At 44.6% G+C, this 14,876-nt stretch overlaps 1 protein-coding gene across 2 annotated transcripts in view; it reads left to right on the forward strand.

The window, feature by feature from the left end:
• SMAP1 (small ArfGAP 1) overlaps positions 1-14,876 on the forward strand; it is a 217,423-nt gene that overhangs the window by 65,960 nt on the left and 136,587 nt on the right. For both annotated transcript variants that reach the window (XM_044290199.1, XM_044290200.1), the window contains exon 3: positions 14,783-14,868. In XM_044290199.1, coding sequence (XP_044146134.1) covers positions 14,783-14,868 — 86 coding nt within the window. The remainder of the gene's footprint in view (positions 1-14,782; positions 14,869-14,876) is intronic.

The raw sequence follows: 14,876 nt of genomic DNA on the forward strand, positions 1-14,876 counted from the left end.
TTGTCACGATACCCAAATTTTGAGTCTGTTTCGATTTGGCGACTAAAAAAGTAATTTGGCTCCTAAATTTTTCAGTTCAGGAGCCAATGGCTACTAGGTATTTTTTTTTTTTGTCTGGTGCACTGCCACCAATTCGATATTGATGACCTATCCTGAAGAAGTGTCATTAATATTGAACTCCTGGAAAACCCCTTTAACCTAGTTTTATGTGCCATATGCATTGTCCTAAAGAATTATGCAGAGAAAGCCATGCTGTTCCGCTACAGGGCTGAAATGATCATATAGGGTAAAAACATTGATGGCATTTTCTTTTGTGTATCAGTTGGGCTTAGGGTTATGCTATTCCATACAAAAGTATACGGTACCTTAAACCTATTCATTTCTTTATATTACAATGGGAATGCCAGTCATTATTTTTTTTTTTTATGTAATGGGGTCATGAATGTGAACAGATTATTAATGAAATTCCAGGTTAGCCAAGACTCTGATAACACAAGCAATGATGACAATATTACTTCTCTGTGACGTGGTGCAACAAGATGTCAGAGTAGAGGCGCTATATCTCTGCTCAGCCCCTTAGCTTCAGTTTCTGAATGTGTTTAATTGTTTCTTTGCTGCCAGAGGACCAAGCTTCTCCATTAACGTCATGTGGATCGGGGCCCTCTAACACTATAAATCTTCACAAACGCTTGAATAGGGTCCGCGATCCGGTAGTTCCGCAAGTTCTATATTTTTGCGCAACGGAAGCGCGGAACACCACGGAAGCACTCCGTAGTACTTCCATGGGGTTCGATTCTGTGCTTCCGTTCCGCACTGCATCTCTGGATTTGCGGACCCATTTAAGTGAATGGGTCCGCATCCGTGATGTGGAATGCACACGGCTAGTTACCCCTGTATTGCGGAACCACAGTATGCGGCCCGCAATACGGCCACGGGAGCACTACGGCCATGTGAAAGAGGCCTAATACAGCAGCTGCTAAAATGCCATTACAAAGCAGCAAACAGGTATTTGAAACAGCTGGTGCCTCTGGAGACCTGTTAACCTCAAGGTGTAGGATCCTCCAGAGGCTTGCAGTTGTGCATAAACTTCTATTCGGCCACCCCTAGTAGTGCTCATAAGCAGAAACTGTTGCAGTGGGCCCAGACATACATAAAGACTAATTTTCAAACAGTCTTCACTGATGAGTGCTGTGCAACCCTGGATGGAGTAGTGGATGGTTGGTGGATGGCCACAATTTCCCAACAAGGCTGTGATGTCACCAAGGAAGTGGAGTCATGTTTTTGGCTGGAATGGGGAAAGCGCTGATTGGCTCTTTATAGGGTCCCTGAAGGTGAGCAAATGACCTCTGCAAAGTAGATGGTTTGCAACTGATCACTTTACTCCATGGCACAAAAAGAAGAACCGTGACTGCTGTAGCAAATTCATCTTGATGCATGACCATTCACCATTTCATGCTGCAAAGAATACCTTTGAGTCATTGGCTGCCTGGAGGCATAAATGGAGAGAAACTCATGGTGCGGCTACCATCCTCCCCTGACTTCAACCCTATTGAGAACCTTTGGAGTATCCTCTATCAAAACATCTATGAGGGTGGGAGGCAACATCAAAACAGCAGCTCTGGGAGGTTATCCTGACATCCTGCAAAGAAATTCAAGCAGAAACTCTCCAAAAATCCACAAGTTCAATGGATGCAAGAATTGTGAAGGTGATATCGGAGGTTCTTTGTTAAAGGGATTGTCTGACTTCAGAGCTGAACCCGGACATACCCCCATTTTCATCCGGGCAGCCCCCTGTTATGAGCATCAGAGCATTTCATGTTCCGATGCTCAGCGCAAGAAGCCGTGGCTGGTTATGTCGATGAGCTTGACCATGGAGCGGGCGCTGCCCCAAGACGAGGTGCTGTGGTCACAGACGCCTAGCCTCTTGGACAAGGCGATATCTATCGCCATGAGGGAGTTCCAGGTGATGCCGTCAAAGGACTGGTTGAGCTGCATGCAGTCCTCCTCCGGCCTACGTTTTAACCCGCAGGATAGTGATTGGAGGATTTGCAGGGATGTGTGAGGCTGCTGATTGGTGGATTTCCACCAGAATGACATTATTCTCCATTGAAATGTATTAGTGCCGGATCTGGCATTAAAATTGCTGCATTGATGGATCCGTTCTTCCGGTCCGCACATGCACAGATCATTAAAATCTGTGAAAAAAATAAATGCTGGATCTTTTTTTCCGGATGACACCGGAGAGACGGATCCGGTATTTTAGTGCATTTGTCAGACGGATCCTCATCCGGATTTGTCTGACAAATGCCATCCGTTTTGCGTCCGGATTGCCGTCAACTGCCTGCCGGAATCCTCTGCCGCAAGTGTGAAAGTACCCTAACTTGGCCTGTTAAGTTTTGATAGAAATAGCTTTTGATTTCAGTAAATGTGACCTCTTGTATAAAAAGGACTGGGCACACCTAGGGTATTGGGTCACTGACTTTATTTAGTAGGATTAAAATACATTATTTTATGGAATATACAGTAGTAAAATATCTGACACAATATTTCTAAAAATTCTAAAGGGCAATCTCGCAGCAAAGGTGATTAAGATATTGTTTCACCTGTGACTGTCAACACTGGAGGTTGCACCTTAAAAGGCCACAGCACTACAACTGTTACAATGCATCCAGGGGCAAACACACAACACTACCTGATAATCTATAAATACAGTAAAAATGTTACATCACATGGACTTCCACTTAGAGATAAAATAAATATGGCAGCAATTGATTATAGCAGCATGGTTCAATTGTAGCAGCAATGATGGCAACAAGATATCAAAATGACCCAAGTTCTTTTGAATATTTGGCAATGAAAATTTGGAAATAACTCAAATTCCTTTAAATGTTCCGTTGAACAATAGAATTAGCTCAGGAATAAGGTTTTCAATATTGTCCCCAATAGTCAGCAGCAGCATATAGCCTTAAATCCTCTGGTTGGACTTGTTAAGGCAGTGTACAATTATAGACGGCAGAGTCTCGCTATGTTGCTGACCTAGCGGCGTCCCGCTTTAAAGTCAGTATTAGAGCATGTAACGATACCACCGGCTTTTTATGTTAGAACGATTTTACCGGTGTTGGAGGCTTCTGCCATCCGATGTTGAAAGCCTCTGCCGTCCAGTGAAACTTGCTCAGGTCTCCTCCTCCAGTCGGGCAGGTAGCGTGCCCACAGCGTTATTTAATCACTGCACGTGAGCCCGCTGGTTTGGATCTGGACTCGGTCTGTTTTCCACCTTTCAAGCAAAGTTTCAAATCGGCTTTGACACTGTTCCTTAGTGTGGTCGATGTGGTGCACTCACATATGTTTGGGGGGTTGAAGTATCCCCTTCCTCAGTGGTCATCAGAGTCCAGATCCAAACCAGCGGGCTCACGCGCAGTGATTAAATAACGCTGTAGACACGCTACCTGCCCGACTGGAGGAGGAGACCTGAGCAAGTTTCGCTGGACGGCAGAGGCTTTCAACATCGGATGGCAGAAGCCTCCAACACGGTAAGATCGTTCTAACATAAAAAGCCAGTGGTATTGTTACATGCTCTAATACTGACTTTAAGTGGGACGCCGCTAGGTCAGCAACATAGCGAGACTCTGCCGTCTATAATTGTACACTGCCTTAACAAGTCTAACCAGAGGATTTAAGGCTATATGCTGCTGCTGACTATTGGGGACAATATTGAAAACCTTATTCCTGAGCTAATTCTATTGTTCAACGGAACATTTAAAGGAATTTGAGTTATTTCCAAACTTTCATTGCCAAATATTCAAACGAACTTGGGTCATTTACAATTTTCCGGTTCTTATTTTAGCAGTGGGGTGACACTGCGGGACTGTGAGCACCCTGGTTGGGGGACCAGCAATCCTGTGCATCCTACTAATATACTAAATGTGACCTCTTAACGCTGCAAATTCAATAAATGGCTATTTTCAGTTCTTTACAACCTATAAAATAATTTGAGTTTAATTTTTTTTTTTTATGCCGTTATCACAGGGTGGTTTGTTCAGTGAAATTTGATTTACGGAATACGGTTGATGACTTAAAAATTGTTAGTTGCATTGACCATTTAGGAAAATCTGAGAAAAATATAATTTTGTAATGGTCTCTCTTGACACTGTATTGTGATGACTGAGGTAGTCATAGAAAAATCTTTGATAAAGAAGTTTTTTCTTTGGGACCTTTTTAGGGGCAATAATTTTAGCTTTTACCGATTTGGAAGCTGCTAGATGTAGCAGAAACCTTCTTTTACTGTCCTTTTATGCTATTAATCCAAGCCATGGCCGCTCTAGGTAACCTCAACTTCCTATATGGGTCCACAGGAGGACATGGGCTTTTTTTTGTCCCTTTTCGACAACACTGCTTGCAAACTTTGTTTCTTGGCTCCCCCAATCCCCACTCGCACTTAGTTTTTTTCTAAACTTAGTGTCCCTTTGTGTTCCACTACCTAATATGTTGTGTAATTGGGTAGCTCTGGAGGTTTCATGCGTGTTTAACAATTTGTGTTGTGTTTCATATCCATTGCTTCATAATTAAGCTGAGTAGACTTTTCCTCTCAAGTCCTCCTTCTCGACCAAGAGAGATTATGCAGCTAATAGCTCTTGGCACACTTGACGGATTCATCCATCAACCTGTTTCTGAGAATATTACACTAATAATTATCTCTTTGTATCTAAATCATGTAGGTTTTTTTTTTTTTTTCACTTGTGTCAGAAAATCTCAGTTTCTCTATACTGGGTGTGAAAAAAGACCATTTGAATAGTTTTTCGATTTTGTTTAATTTAGCCATTCTACATTTCTGATATATTTCTTTAAAATAGCCATTTCATCCATAGGGCTAGAATTTTGTTTGGTGAGAAGCTGTGATAGAAGATAAATTGATACAACTTAATGGGAGTCTGTCATCAGTTTTGACTATGCAACCCTGCTACCGGTGTGAAGTAGGGGCTGGGGAGGACAGTATTTATTTATTCACTTGTATAGGGCTGTTATTTTCTGCCTTTACAGATATTAGCATTACGTTGTCCTCAGTGGGGCTCACAATCTAAGTTTCCTATCAGTATGTCTTTGGAGTGTGGGAGGAAACCAGAGTACTCGGAGGAAACCCATGCAAACACTGGGAGAATGTACAAACTCCATACAGATGTTGTCCTTGGTCTAGTTAGAACGTAGGATCCCAGTGCTGCAAGGCACCAGTGCTAACCACTGAGCCACAGTACAAATATACTTTATAGCTTTTATGATCAGGTTTAGGGTGAATATAAACTTTTTATTCTGCTCCTAAAAGGGTCCAGGAGGCGAATGTTCACTGTGATGTTCTCTCTGCCTTGAGCTCCTTCACAGCCTTCCCTTCTGCTGTCAGATCCAACAAAGAGACCACCACATCCATCACTCAGAGCAGAAGAGAAGGCTACTCCATGCTTCTCAGTTCTCTGCTCTAAGTTCTGCCTTCTGAATAAAAGTTAATATTTACACTGCTCCTGATAATAAAAGCTCCACAAAAGGTGTGTGTGTTCTGCTCTCGCCATGCCCTTGCTAGCACAATTGGCATTTTTTTATGGAAAACTTGTTTATACGAGTCATTCACTAAGTTGGTCTGCACACTGGACTGTTAAACTCATAAAGAGTAGCAATTTAAATGCATAAATTATAATTCTCTATATTATAATGTTCTAAATCCTGCTGTCTACAGAATACTTTTTCATTGTGACAGGTTTACTTTAAACAGATAGTTTTGTTCAGGCCCCATGTGTTTTTAGTTAATTTTCAGTGGGGTACAGTGTGATGCAGTGCAGCTAGATCAGGGGTCAGCAACCCCCGGTCCACCAGCTGTTCTTAAACTTTAGCTCTGAATATGCACAGTTGCTTGGCTGTTCTTGGCGTTTTTAGACGTGAATGGCGCATAAAGGGAGTTGTAGTTTCACAACAGCTGGAATGTTGGAGATTGCTGCCCCTTGAGCTAGTGGGACATGGTTTTAGTTCTAGGTTCAGATAATGATCACCGGAAATACCACCAGATTGACTGACTGTTATTTGTCATTCATTGTGGATTTGTTTCCTAGTTGAAAATGCTTTCTAGAAAGCAATATATAGTCAGGTCCATAAATATTGGGACATCGACACACTTCTAACATTTTTGGCTCTATACACCACCACAATGGATTTGAAATGAAACGGACAAGATGTGCTTTAACTGCAGACTGTCAGCTTCAATGTGAGGGTATTTACATCCAAATCAGGTGAACGGTGTAGGAATTACGACAGTTTGCATATGCGCCTCCCACTTGTAAGGGACCAAAAGTAATGGGACAATTGGATTCTCAGCTGTTCCATGGCCAGGTGTGTGTTATTCCTTTATTATCCCAATTACAATGAGCAGATAAAAGTTCCAGAGTTCATTTCAAGTGTGCTATTTGCATTTGGAATCTGTCAACTCTCAAGCTGTCACTATCGCTTAAGCAAGCCATCATTAGGCTGAAAAAACAAAACAAACCCATAAGAGAGATGGCAAAAGCATTAGGCGTGGCTAAAACAACTGTTTGGAACATCCTTAAAAAGAAGGAACGCACCGGTGAGCTCAGCAACACCAAAAGACCCGGAAGGCAACGGAAAACAGCTGATGGTCAGATCAAGAACACTCTCCAGGAGGTAGATGTACGTGTGTCAAAGTCAACAATCAAGAGAAGACTTCATCAGAGTGAATACAGAGGGTTCACCACAAGATTTAAACCATTGGTGAGCCTCAAAAACAGTGACTGCTGACAAAAGCAGCAGGATGAATTCTGAAGTGTTTCGGGCAATAATGTCTGCTCATATTCACCCAAATGCTTCAGAACTCATTGGACGGTGCTTCAGAGTGCAGATGGACAATGACCCAAAGCATACTGCAAAAGCAAACAAAGAGTTTTTTAAGGGAAAGAAGTGGAATGTTATGCAATGGCCAAGTCAATCACCTGACCTAAATCCGATTTGAGCATGCATTTCACTTGCTGAAGACAAAACTGAAGGGCTGAAATGCCCCAAGAACAAGCAGGAACAGCAGACAGTTGCAGTAGAGGCCTGGCAGAGCATCTCCAGGGATGAAACCCAGCGCCTGGTGATGTCTATGCGTTCCAGACTTCAGGCTGTAATTGACTGCAAAGGATTTGCAACCAAGTATTAAAAAGCAAAAGTTTGATTTTATGATCATTATTTTGTCCCATTACTTTTGGTCCCTTAACAAGTGGGAGGCACATATGCAAACTGTTGTAATTCCTACACCTGATTTGGATGTAAATACCCTCAAATTAAAGCTGACAGTCTGCAGTTAAAGCACTTGTTTGTTTCATTTAAAATCCATTGTGGTGGTGTAATAGAGCCAAAAATGTTAGAATTGTGTTGATGTCCCAATATTTATGGACCTGACTTGTATGTACAGGTTCCCTACCTTCTCACAAGTTTTCCTCTCTAATATTCAGAATTTCGGTGCCAATACTAATGCTGGTAATTGTTGTTTATGTAGATATTGGTTATTGAGGTACAAAAGCCAGCATTGATTTTATTTTATTTTTTTTCTGGGCACACACAGCTAGCTTTCAGTTTTTCAAAACAGTTAGAACCATTGTGACTTTGAATGTTGCAGTGATTTCACTTAAAGGCTTGAAGGGATTTCTCCACGAATCTGGAATCTGAAAACGAATTGTTTCTGAAAACGAAGAGACAACTCCTGATAGGCGACATCTTCAACGGAAGGAGGCTACAAACTAGCGCAGGTAGTAAACTCAAACAGGAACATTGATGATCATTCTCAAGTGCAAGAACGCCTCAACCTGTGGGTACAAAGACAATCGGAAATAAAGAACAAACTGGTTGCCAGCAATACTGTTTTCAAAAGAACATAGTCATAAAGCACATCCTATGAATAACTTACAAATACTACGTAATACAGCGTATAAATAGCACACATAGACACACCGAAAACCCAGGGCGGGAATAGGGAGGGCAATACTCGCCTCCGTGTCTTTAATAAAATCATGACTTTACGTCATAAAATAGGAAAATCATGTAATTTTATAACAAGACACGGAGGCTCATATTGCAAATTTAAAGCTGAGAAACCACAGTCCCAAAGACATGTGACTGAGGCCGGAAATAGAATTCCCGAAACGTGGAGACCCTAGACCAGTCTGCCAGCCTCATGACATCTTAAAGGCGGGCCCCCGACACCGCCATTGAGGTAGCCGACGCACTGCAAACCGAGTGTGCCGTGAAAATACCCGTGTCTATGCCTGCCAGGTCAAGAATCCACTTTACCCAGCGAGAAAGAGTAACACTGGTGACCGGAGAATAAGGTCTGCAAAAAGAAACTAACAAGTGAGGAAATTCAGGAGAACGTAATGAAGAAGTGCGGGACTCATACTCTTGTAAGCAAGCTACTGGACATAGCTGGGGCGAATGCGGGAAGTAGGGATAAACCACTGAGCGGATATTAGTTTGAGTCCGCCTGGAAATATTAAAATGAACACCCTCCGGTGTAAATGAACACCCTCCGGTGTAAATGAACGAGCGTCGACATCCAAAGCCCGAACGTCCGAGACCCTCTTACAAGAGATCAAGCAAACCAATGTGGCCAGTTTAGCAGATAGCTGGCGGAGGGACAATTGGGAATTAGACGCCCACTCGGAGAAAATTCAAAATTACACAAACATCCCAGGTGGCCGAAAAACGTGGTCTGGGAGCCCGGGAGAGGCGAGACCCTTTTAGCAAACGACACACAAGAGAATGTTGACCCGCAGGACAACCATCAAAGCCCTCGTGTCTAGAAAATATTGCAGATCTGTACAGGTAGATCATACGCTAGGCCTTCCCTGCGTTGTAGAGCAAGGACAAAAAGAATAAGATTGAACTCACAGGAGCTCGAAGGGGATCCACATTGCGTTCTCCGCACAAACGAGCCCAAGAGTCCCAAGCGGCTCTATAAGCACGTTGTGTACCTGGGGCCCACGCGCTTTCCAGTAGAAAGATGGTCGTCTCTGAAACGTCCGACATCTCGCCGGGGATCCCAAGACCCTGCATGCGAGAAGACGAAGGGAAACCCGACTGTAAGAGTGGATGAGATTCTCCTGCTGGGTCCAGGAGAAGGGAGGGAAGGTCCGGTAGGAGGAGAGGAAAATTAACCAGGAGATCCAGCAACTGTGGAAACCAAGACTGGGATCTCCAAAGGGGCAGGACGAGGATTAATTCCGCTGACTGACGCCGCACCTGAAGGAGAACCCGCGGAATGAGGGCAAACGGGGGAAAAAGCATACATTAATGTCCCGTCCCAAGATTGCAGGAACGCGTCTACCGCTTCCGCAAGAGGGTCCGGCCGCCAACTGAAGAACCTGGGTAATTGAGCGGTTAACCGGGACGCGAACAGGTCTACAGAGGGAGGACCCCAGCGAGACAAAGCCAGGAACACCTCCCCATCTAACTTCCAATCGCTGGAATCCCGAATGTAGCGAGAATTCCAGTCCTCCAACGCATTGTGGAGACCGGGAAGATGTTCCGCCACCACCATGATGCCCCTGGAAAGGCAGAACTCCCAGAAATCCTTCACCAAACAGGTTAAAACCGAGGAGCGTGTCCCGCCCATGCCATTGATGTACCGAACTGCAGAGACGTTGTCCATCCTCAGTCTGATACAAGTTGTGACGATGCCATTGGCGAAACTGCGAATCGCCAATGATCCCGCTAATAACTCCAGTCCGTTGACGGGCTTCTTCCGGGGACCAAGGACCCCCTGTGGACACTACATTGCAGTGTGCCCCCCCCCGTGTAAGCTGGCGTCTGACTCTATGACCAGGTCTGGCTGAGGACCAAAGATAGCCTTGCTGTTCCAGATCGAGAGATTCTGGATCCACCATCGCAACTCGTCTTTCGTATCCCTGTCTAAGGAGATGGTGTCTGCATAGGAGGCACCTGCACGAAGGTGGGCGATCTTGAGCCGCTGAAGGGCTCGATAGTGCAAGGGGGCCGGGAAAACAGCTTGAATGGAGGAGGCTAGAAGTCCAATCAACCGGGCCAGGTGACGGAGTGACAAGTGCGGACGAAGCAATGCATGTCGAAGCTCCTTGCGGATGGCGCAAACTTTGGTCAGGGGTAGATTGAGCGTAAGAGCAATAGAATCTCTGGACCCTAGGAACTCCATTGAAGTGGAGGGGGTCAGGCACGATTTTTCCTGATTGACAATAAACCCCAGGTTCGAGAGAAGGTTGACAGCCATGGTGAGATGCCTGCAAAGAATAGAGCGACTTTGAGCGATAATGAGAATGTCGTCTAAATAGACTATCATGCGGACTCTCCTGCTGCGGAGCCAGGCCACTACCGGCCAAATCTGCTCTCCCCATCGGAAACGGGGACACCGGGACAGTCAAGTACGCGTCCTTGAGGTCTAATTTGACCATCAAGTCGCCGGGCAGGAGCATGTCCCGCAATAGATGGATTCCCTCCATCTTGAAGTGATGATATTGTACTATAGAATTTAGCGGTTTCAAATTGATGATGGGGTGCATCTGGCCTCCCTTCTTTGCACAAGGAAAACATTGCTGATAACGCCCTCGGTGCGTGCAGACACGCGCTCTATTGCCCCTTGTGAAACAGTTCCGTTAGCTCCGAATGAAGCTGATGCAGAGCCGGCACGGACATTCGAATCGGAGGGGGGAGAGGAAGGTGGGACGGGACGTCTATCAGTTCTATAACAAAGCCCTTGATGGTGTTCAGAACCCATGGGTCTGAGGTGATTCCTGACCAGACATGAAAAAAAGAAACCGCGTCTGCCCCCTACACAATTTGTCAAAGAAGGTAACAGAGGCTGAAGATTGGGACTTACCCATTGGTCGTCTTGAGCTGGGAGCTCCACGAAACCCTCTGGATTGTCCTGGGATGCCTCTTGAGGGAAAAAACGACGGCTGGTACCGCTGATCTTGAAGGGAGGACCGGTAAGTATAGGAGCCTCTTCCCGAGCTGCGGGAATGGAAACTGGAAAGGCCGGACAGGCGGCCACTGTAGCTGCGACCCTTCCAGAAAAACGAGGGTTGAAAACCTTCCTCATAGAAGTTTGGGCTTTGTCCAGCGCTGTAAAGGCACCAACATACTTCCCCAGTTCCTTGATAAAGGGTTCTCCGAATAATAAGCCTTTGGCCTCTTTGCCCGCCTCTGATAAAGCTAGATTAGAAAGCTTGGGCTCCACTTTCATTAATATGGCCTTGCGTCTCTCTATGGCTAGGTAAGTGTTAACGTTCCCTGTTATGCAAATTGCCCTCTGGATCCAACCTCCTAACTCCACCGGATCCACTTGCCTACCTTCGGCTTTGGTGGACTCCGCCATATCAAAAATTCTCGCCAGCGGGCCAGTAAGGTCAAGAAGCTTGTCTTGGACGGCCCTAAGCGCTGAATCCAATCCTTTTTTAGGGTTAAACCCCGTTTTAGAGAGAAACTGCACCATTTTGGCATCTACTGTGGGTGTCTCGCACACTTTGTGAGGAATTTGTTACGTGACTCCTTGGTTATCTTGGACTCCAAATATTGGGCCACGTGAGTAGCAGGGAGCCACTCTGCGAAGCGGGGGTGATGGAGCTCCTCTGGGTTAAATAGTGGTTCCCCTAAGGTGTCTACCAGAAGGTCCCCCTGAACGGTCTGCTCCTCTAAAGGGGCAGCCGTGGCTGATAACACTCCTAAAGGTGACGGATCTACCCTCACATCAGCCAATTCCTCATGTGAGTCATATGCAGACTCCTCTAATGCCTCCTCAAGGGATTCCCTTTTGGAATCAGACTCTGGCTCAGGAAGAGTCCAGGCCGACTTCCACGCGCAAGATTTTTCTGCCTGGCGTGGGCAGGCTCTTTCTTTTCCGCAGGACAACCGCGTTATCTTGGGATGGATCTAAACCATCATTCCGAGATGTTCTGGAGGCTGAGGGTATAACAGCATTTGGGGCTGACATGCCAGATTGTGCGCAGAAGGGCTGTGTCAGGGCTGAGGACGTGGAGCCCATAGCCGCGATTATCGCATTGGATATGGATTGGTGCAGAATAGAAATTTGTGCGTCAGGATGAAGGACATCCACCCCGCTTTCTAAATTTGGGGACACCTGAGAGGCTGTCTTGGGCAGGGGCAGTGGTAGAATTTCGTACAGACATGATGCTGAGGACAACTGTGGCAGGAGTAAGTCACCCCAGACCTCAGAAAGAAACAATCAGAAGGGTAGCAACACACCTGTGAATAAAAAAGGATGCACTAAGGAAACCGATTCAAGAAATAGTATGTAAAGAAACAGGCTGTGGGGAGAAACTCGCCAAAGACCGACTAAGCAACCGATCGGCGCAGGTAATGCGGCTGCAATGCAATGGAAAATGGAGCCGAGGCCCCGCAAGATCATGGCGCTATGAGGGAGCTGTGCACCGCAACTCTCGCGAGATCGCGGCAGAACAGGAGGAGAAGACTGCAAGGACGGCACGAGATGGCCGAACGCAAAAGGCACCGGGAGGCGCGATACAGCCGGAGGTGAGAAGTAAAAGGTGGGGGGGAAGGAACTAAAGGAAGGGCACGAGACTGCCACGCAAAAGCGGAAGCACAAGAGAGCGCCGCCGAGACGAGCAGCCACAGAGAGGGGGAAGAGAAGGAATGAAAACCTAAAAGGCAAGAAACTAATAAAATAACCCCACAAGGGGAAAGTCGCAACAAAATATAAATAAATAAGAGCTATATAGGAAGAGACAACGAAACGTAGAACCCCAACTGTACATTCACAATAAAATTAACCAGCTGAGGAACATGGGTACTTATCTGCTATGGTAGCAGCAAAGAAAGCGGAAGATTCCAGAGGGTTGAGCCCATATATACTGGGATGTAGGGGTGGAGCTGGTTGCTATGGTTTCTTTTCTGATTGTACTGTTCATTCTTTGCTGCTATGGTGGACAGTAAAGAGAGTTGATGCAATACTCGCCTCCGTGTCTTGTTATAAAATTTGGAAGCAGCTTGACCTGTGTGACCACCACAGTTGTTGAGATTGAGGAGTCCTAAATGCCCATTCCCCTATAGAAACAGTACAATTTGACCCACTAACTGGGCACTTGACCCGGCCTGCGTGATTGTCCTCACATGGGTTGTATTGTTTCATTATCCAAACTCCAGCATAAAGATACATCATACCTTCTGATCTTCCTCCTGTACTTAGCAGCCCTATTCATGGTTGTATGGACTCTGTCTTCTAACACTTTACATTTTATTCTGTTGATGGGACTTCTGTAATTTGTGAATGTCACTATGCATGCTTGTAAACAGGGTGATCTTATCAAGTAAGGCATGTGACGTGCATGCGGGAGCCATTGAATCATAATTAGCGGGCTCTGTAGACCATTACGCCCTGCTTTACACTGTAATTGAAATCTCATTACTGATGAAAAATAAGTTGAGACGTCATTTGTGATGAAAATGACTGCTACAGTTAGTATTCGGTGCGGGTGAGTCCTCAGCACCCTTTACTCTTTATGAATGGGGGTGTTCAGGGTCTTTATGGTTAGAGCAAATTTCACCTTTTGGAATGCTGCATTCGAAAGGTATTTATTTGGAACACATGGGTCTTTCTATTACTGTTCATAAAACTGGAGATAATTAATTTTGCAGCTCTTATTCAAGAACAAATGGTCAAACTGAGGAGAAAAAGAAATATATATATATATATATATATATATATATATATATATATATATATATATATATAATTTTATTTTATTTTTTCATTTTGTCATGCTAGGTTCAGTTAAAATACACTAATAAATCTCAACCCATACAAGTAAAGAAATTTAAAGGTGATTTGTACACTTATTTTTTTTTCTATTTTTTTTTTCAATTTTAATTTTTTAATTCTTTATATTTCGTTTTATTATTTTTTTTACTTTTCACCCATTTTTTATTTATTTTAACTCTGAGGGAATTATCTCTAGGTTCCCTGCTGGCCCCATATAGAAGAGATCACTGATAAGTGATCTGTTGGTGACAGCCCATAGATCAGGATTACCAGTGATCTCTATAGACATGCATGCAGTGGTGGTGCAGGTCACATCTATTCTGCATACTTTCTATGCCCCCCCCCCTTTTACTGCCTGATTTGGGAATACAGGACATAATATAAGCAATTTCTTGATGGTTTTGTGATGGGGAACAGTTTAGTTCTGTGTTACAGAACATGATCAACCTGTACAGTGAGCCCATCCCTGCTTAGCCCGATTTAATTTACATGGTGTGGTTCAGAGGGGGTTAATCGGAGCCACTTTTCGGGGTGGTCCAGTGGCTGTTACTTACTTGAAACAGGAATCCGGAGATCATGCAGCAGTTAGTAAAAATGGTCTCTCTGCGAGCGGCTTTATCTTTGATGTGGTCGGGGTTAAATGTGACCTATCTTACTCTCCTTTTTATTATTTCTGGGTCTCTTGTGATTAGTCATGGTTTACAGTTTTTACTTCATTTCTGGAAAATACCGTACGTGATCAGTAACGCAGGTGTATAAGGATTCCCCTTCTTCATGCAATCTTCCAAGAGGAAAATGTACCTTATTTTGTGCCCCTTTCCCAAATGGTGTCCCCAAAAAAGATTTAAAGGTTCATGGGTCTGAAGAAGAATCTTTACATCTGTGGGCAATGTATAATACCCATCAGTTAGCTGCAGAGGTGACATGTATGTTGTGCTGACATGTATGTTGTGCTGACACGCTTATCATGTTTCTTTCTTTCAGTGCATGCAGGACATGGGAAACACAAGAGCAAGACTGCTGTATGAAGCTAATCTTCCTGAGAACTTCAGAAGACCTCAGACAGACCAGTATCCTT

The sequence above is a fragment of the Bufo gargarizans genome, chromosome 4 (genome assembly GCF_014858855.1).
Source record: "Bufo gargarizans isolate SCDJY-AF-19 chromosome 4, ASM1485885v1, whole genome shotgun sequence".
NCBI lineage: Eukaryota > Metazoa > Chordata > Amphibia > Anura > Bufonidae > Bufo > Bufo gargarizans.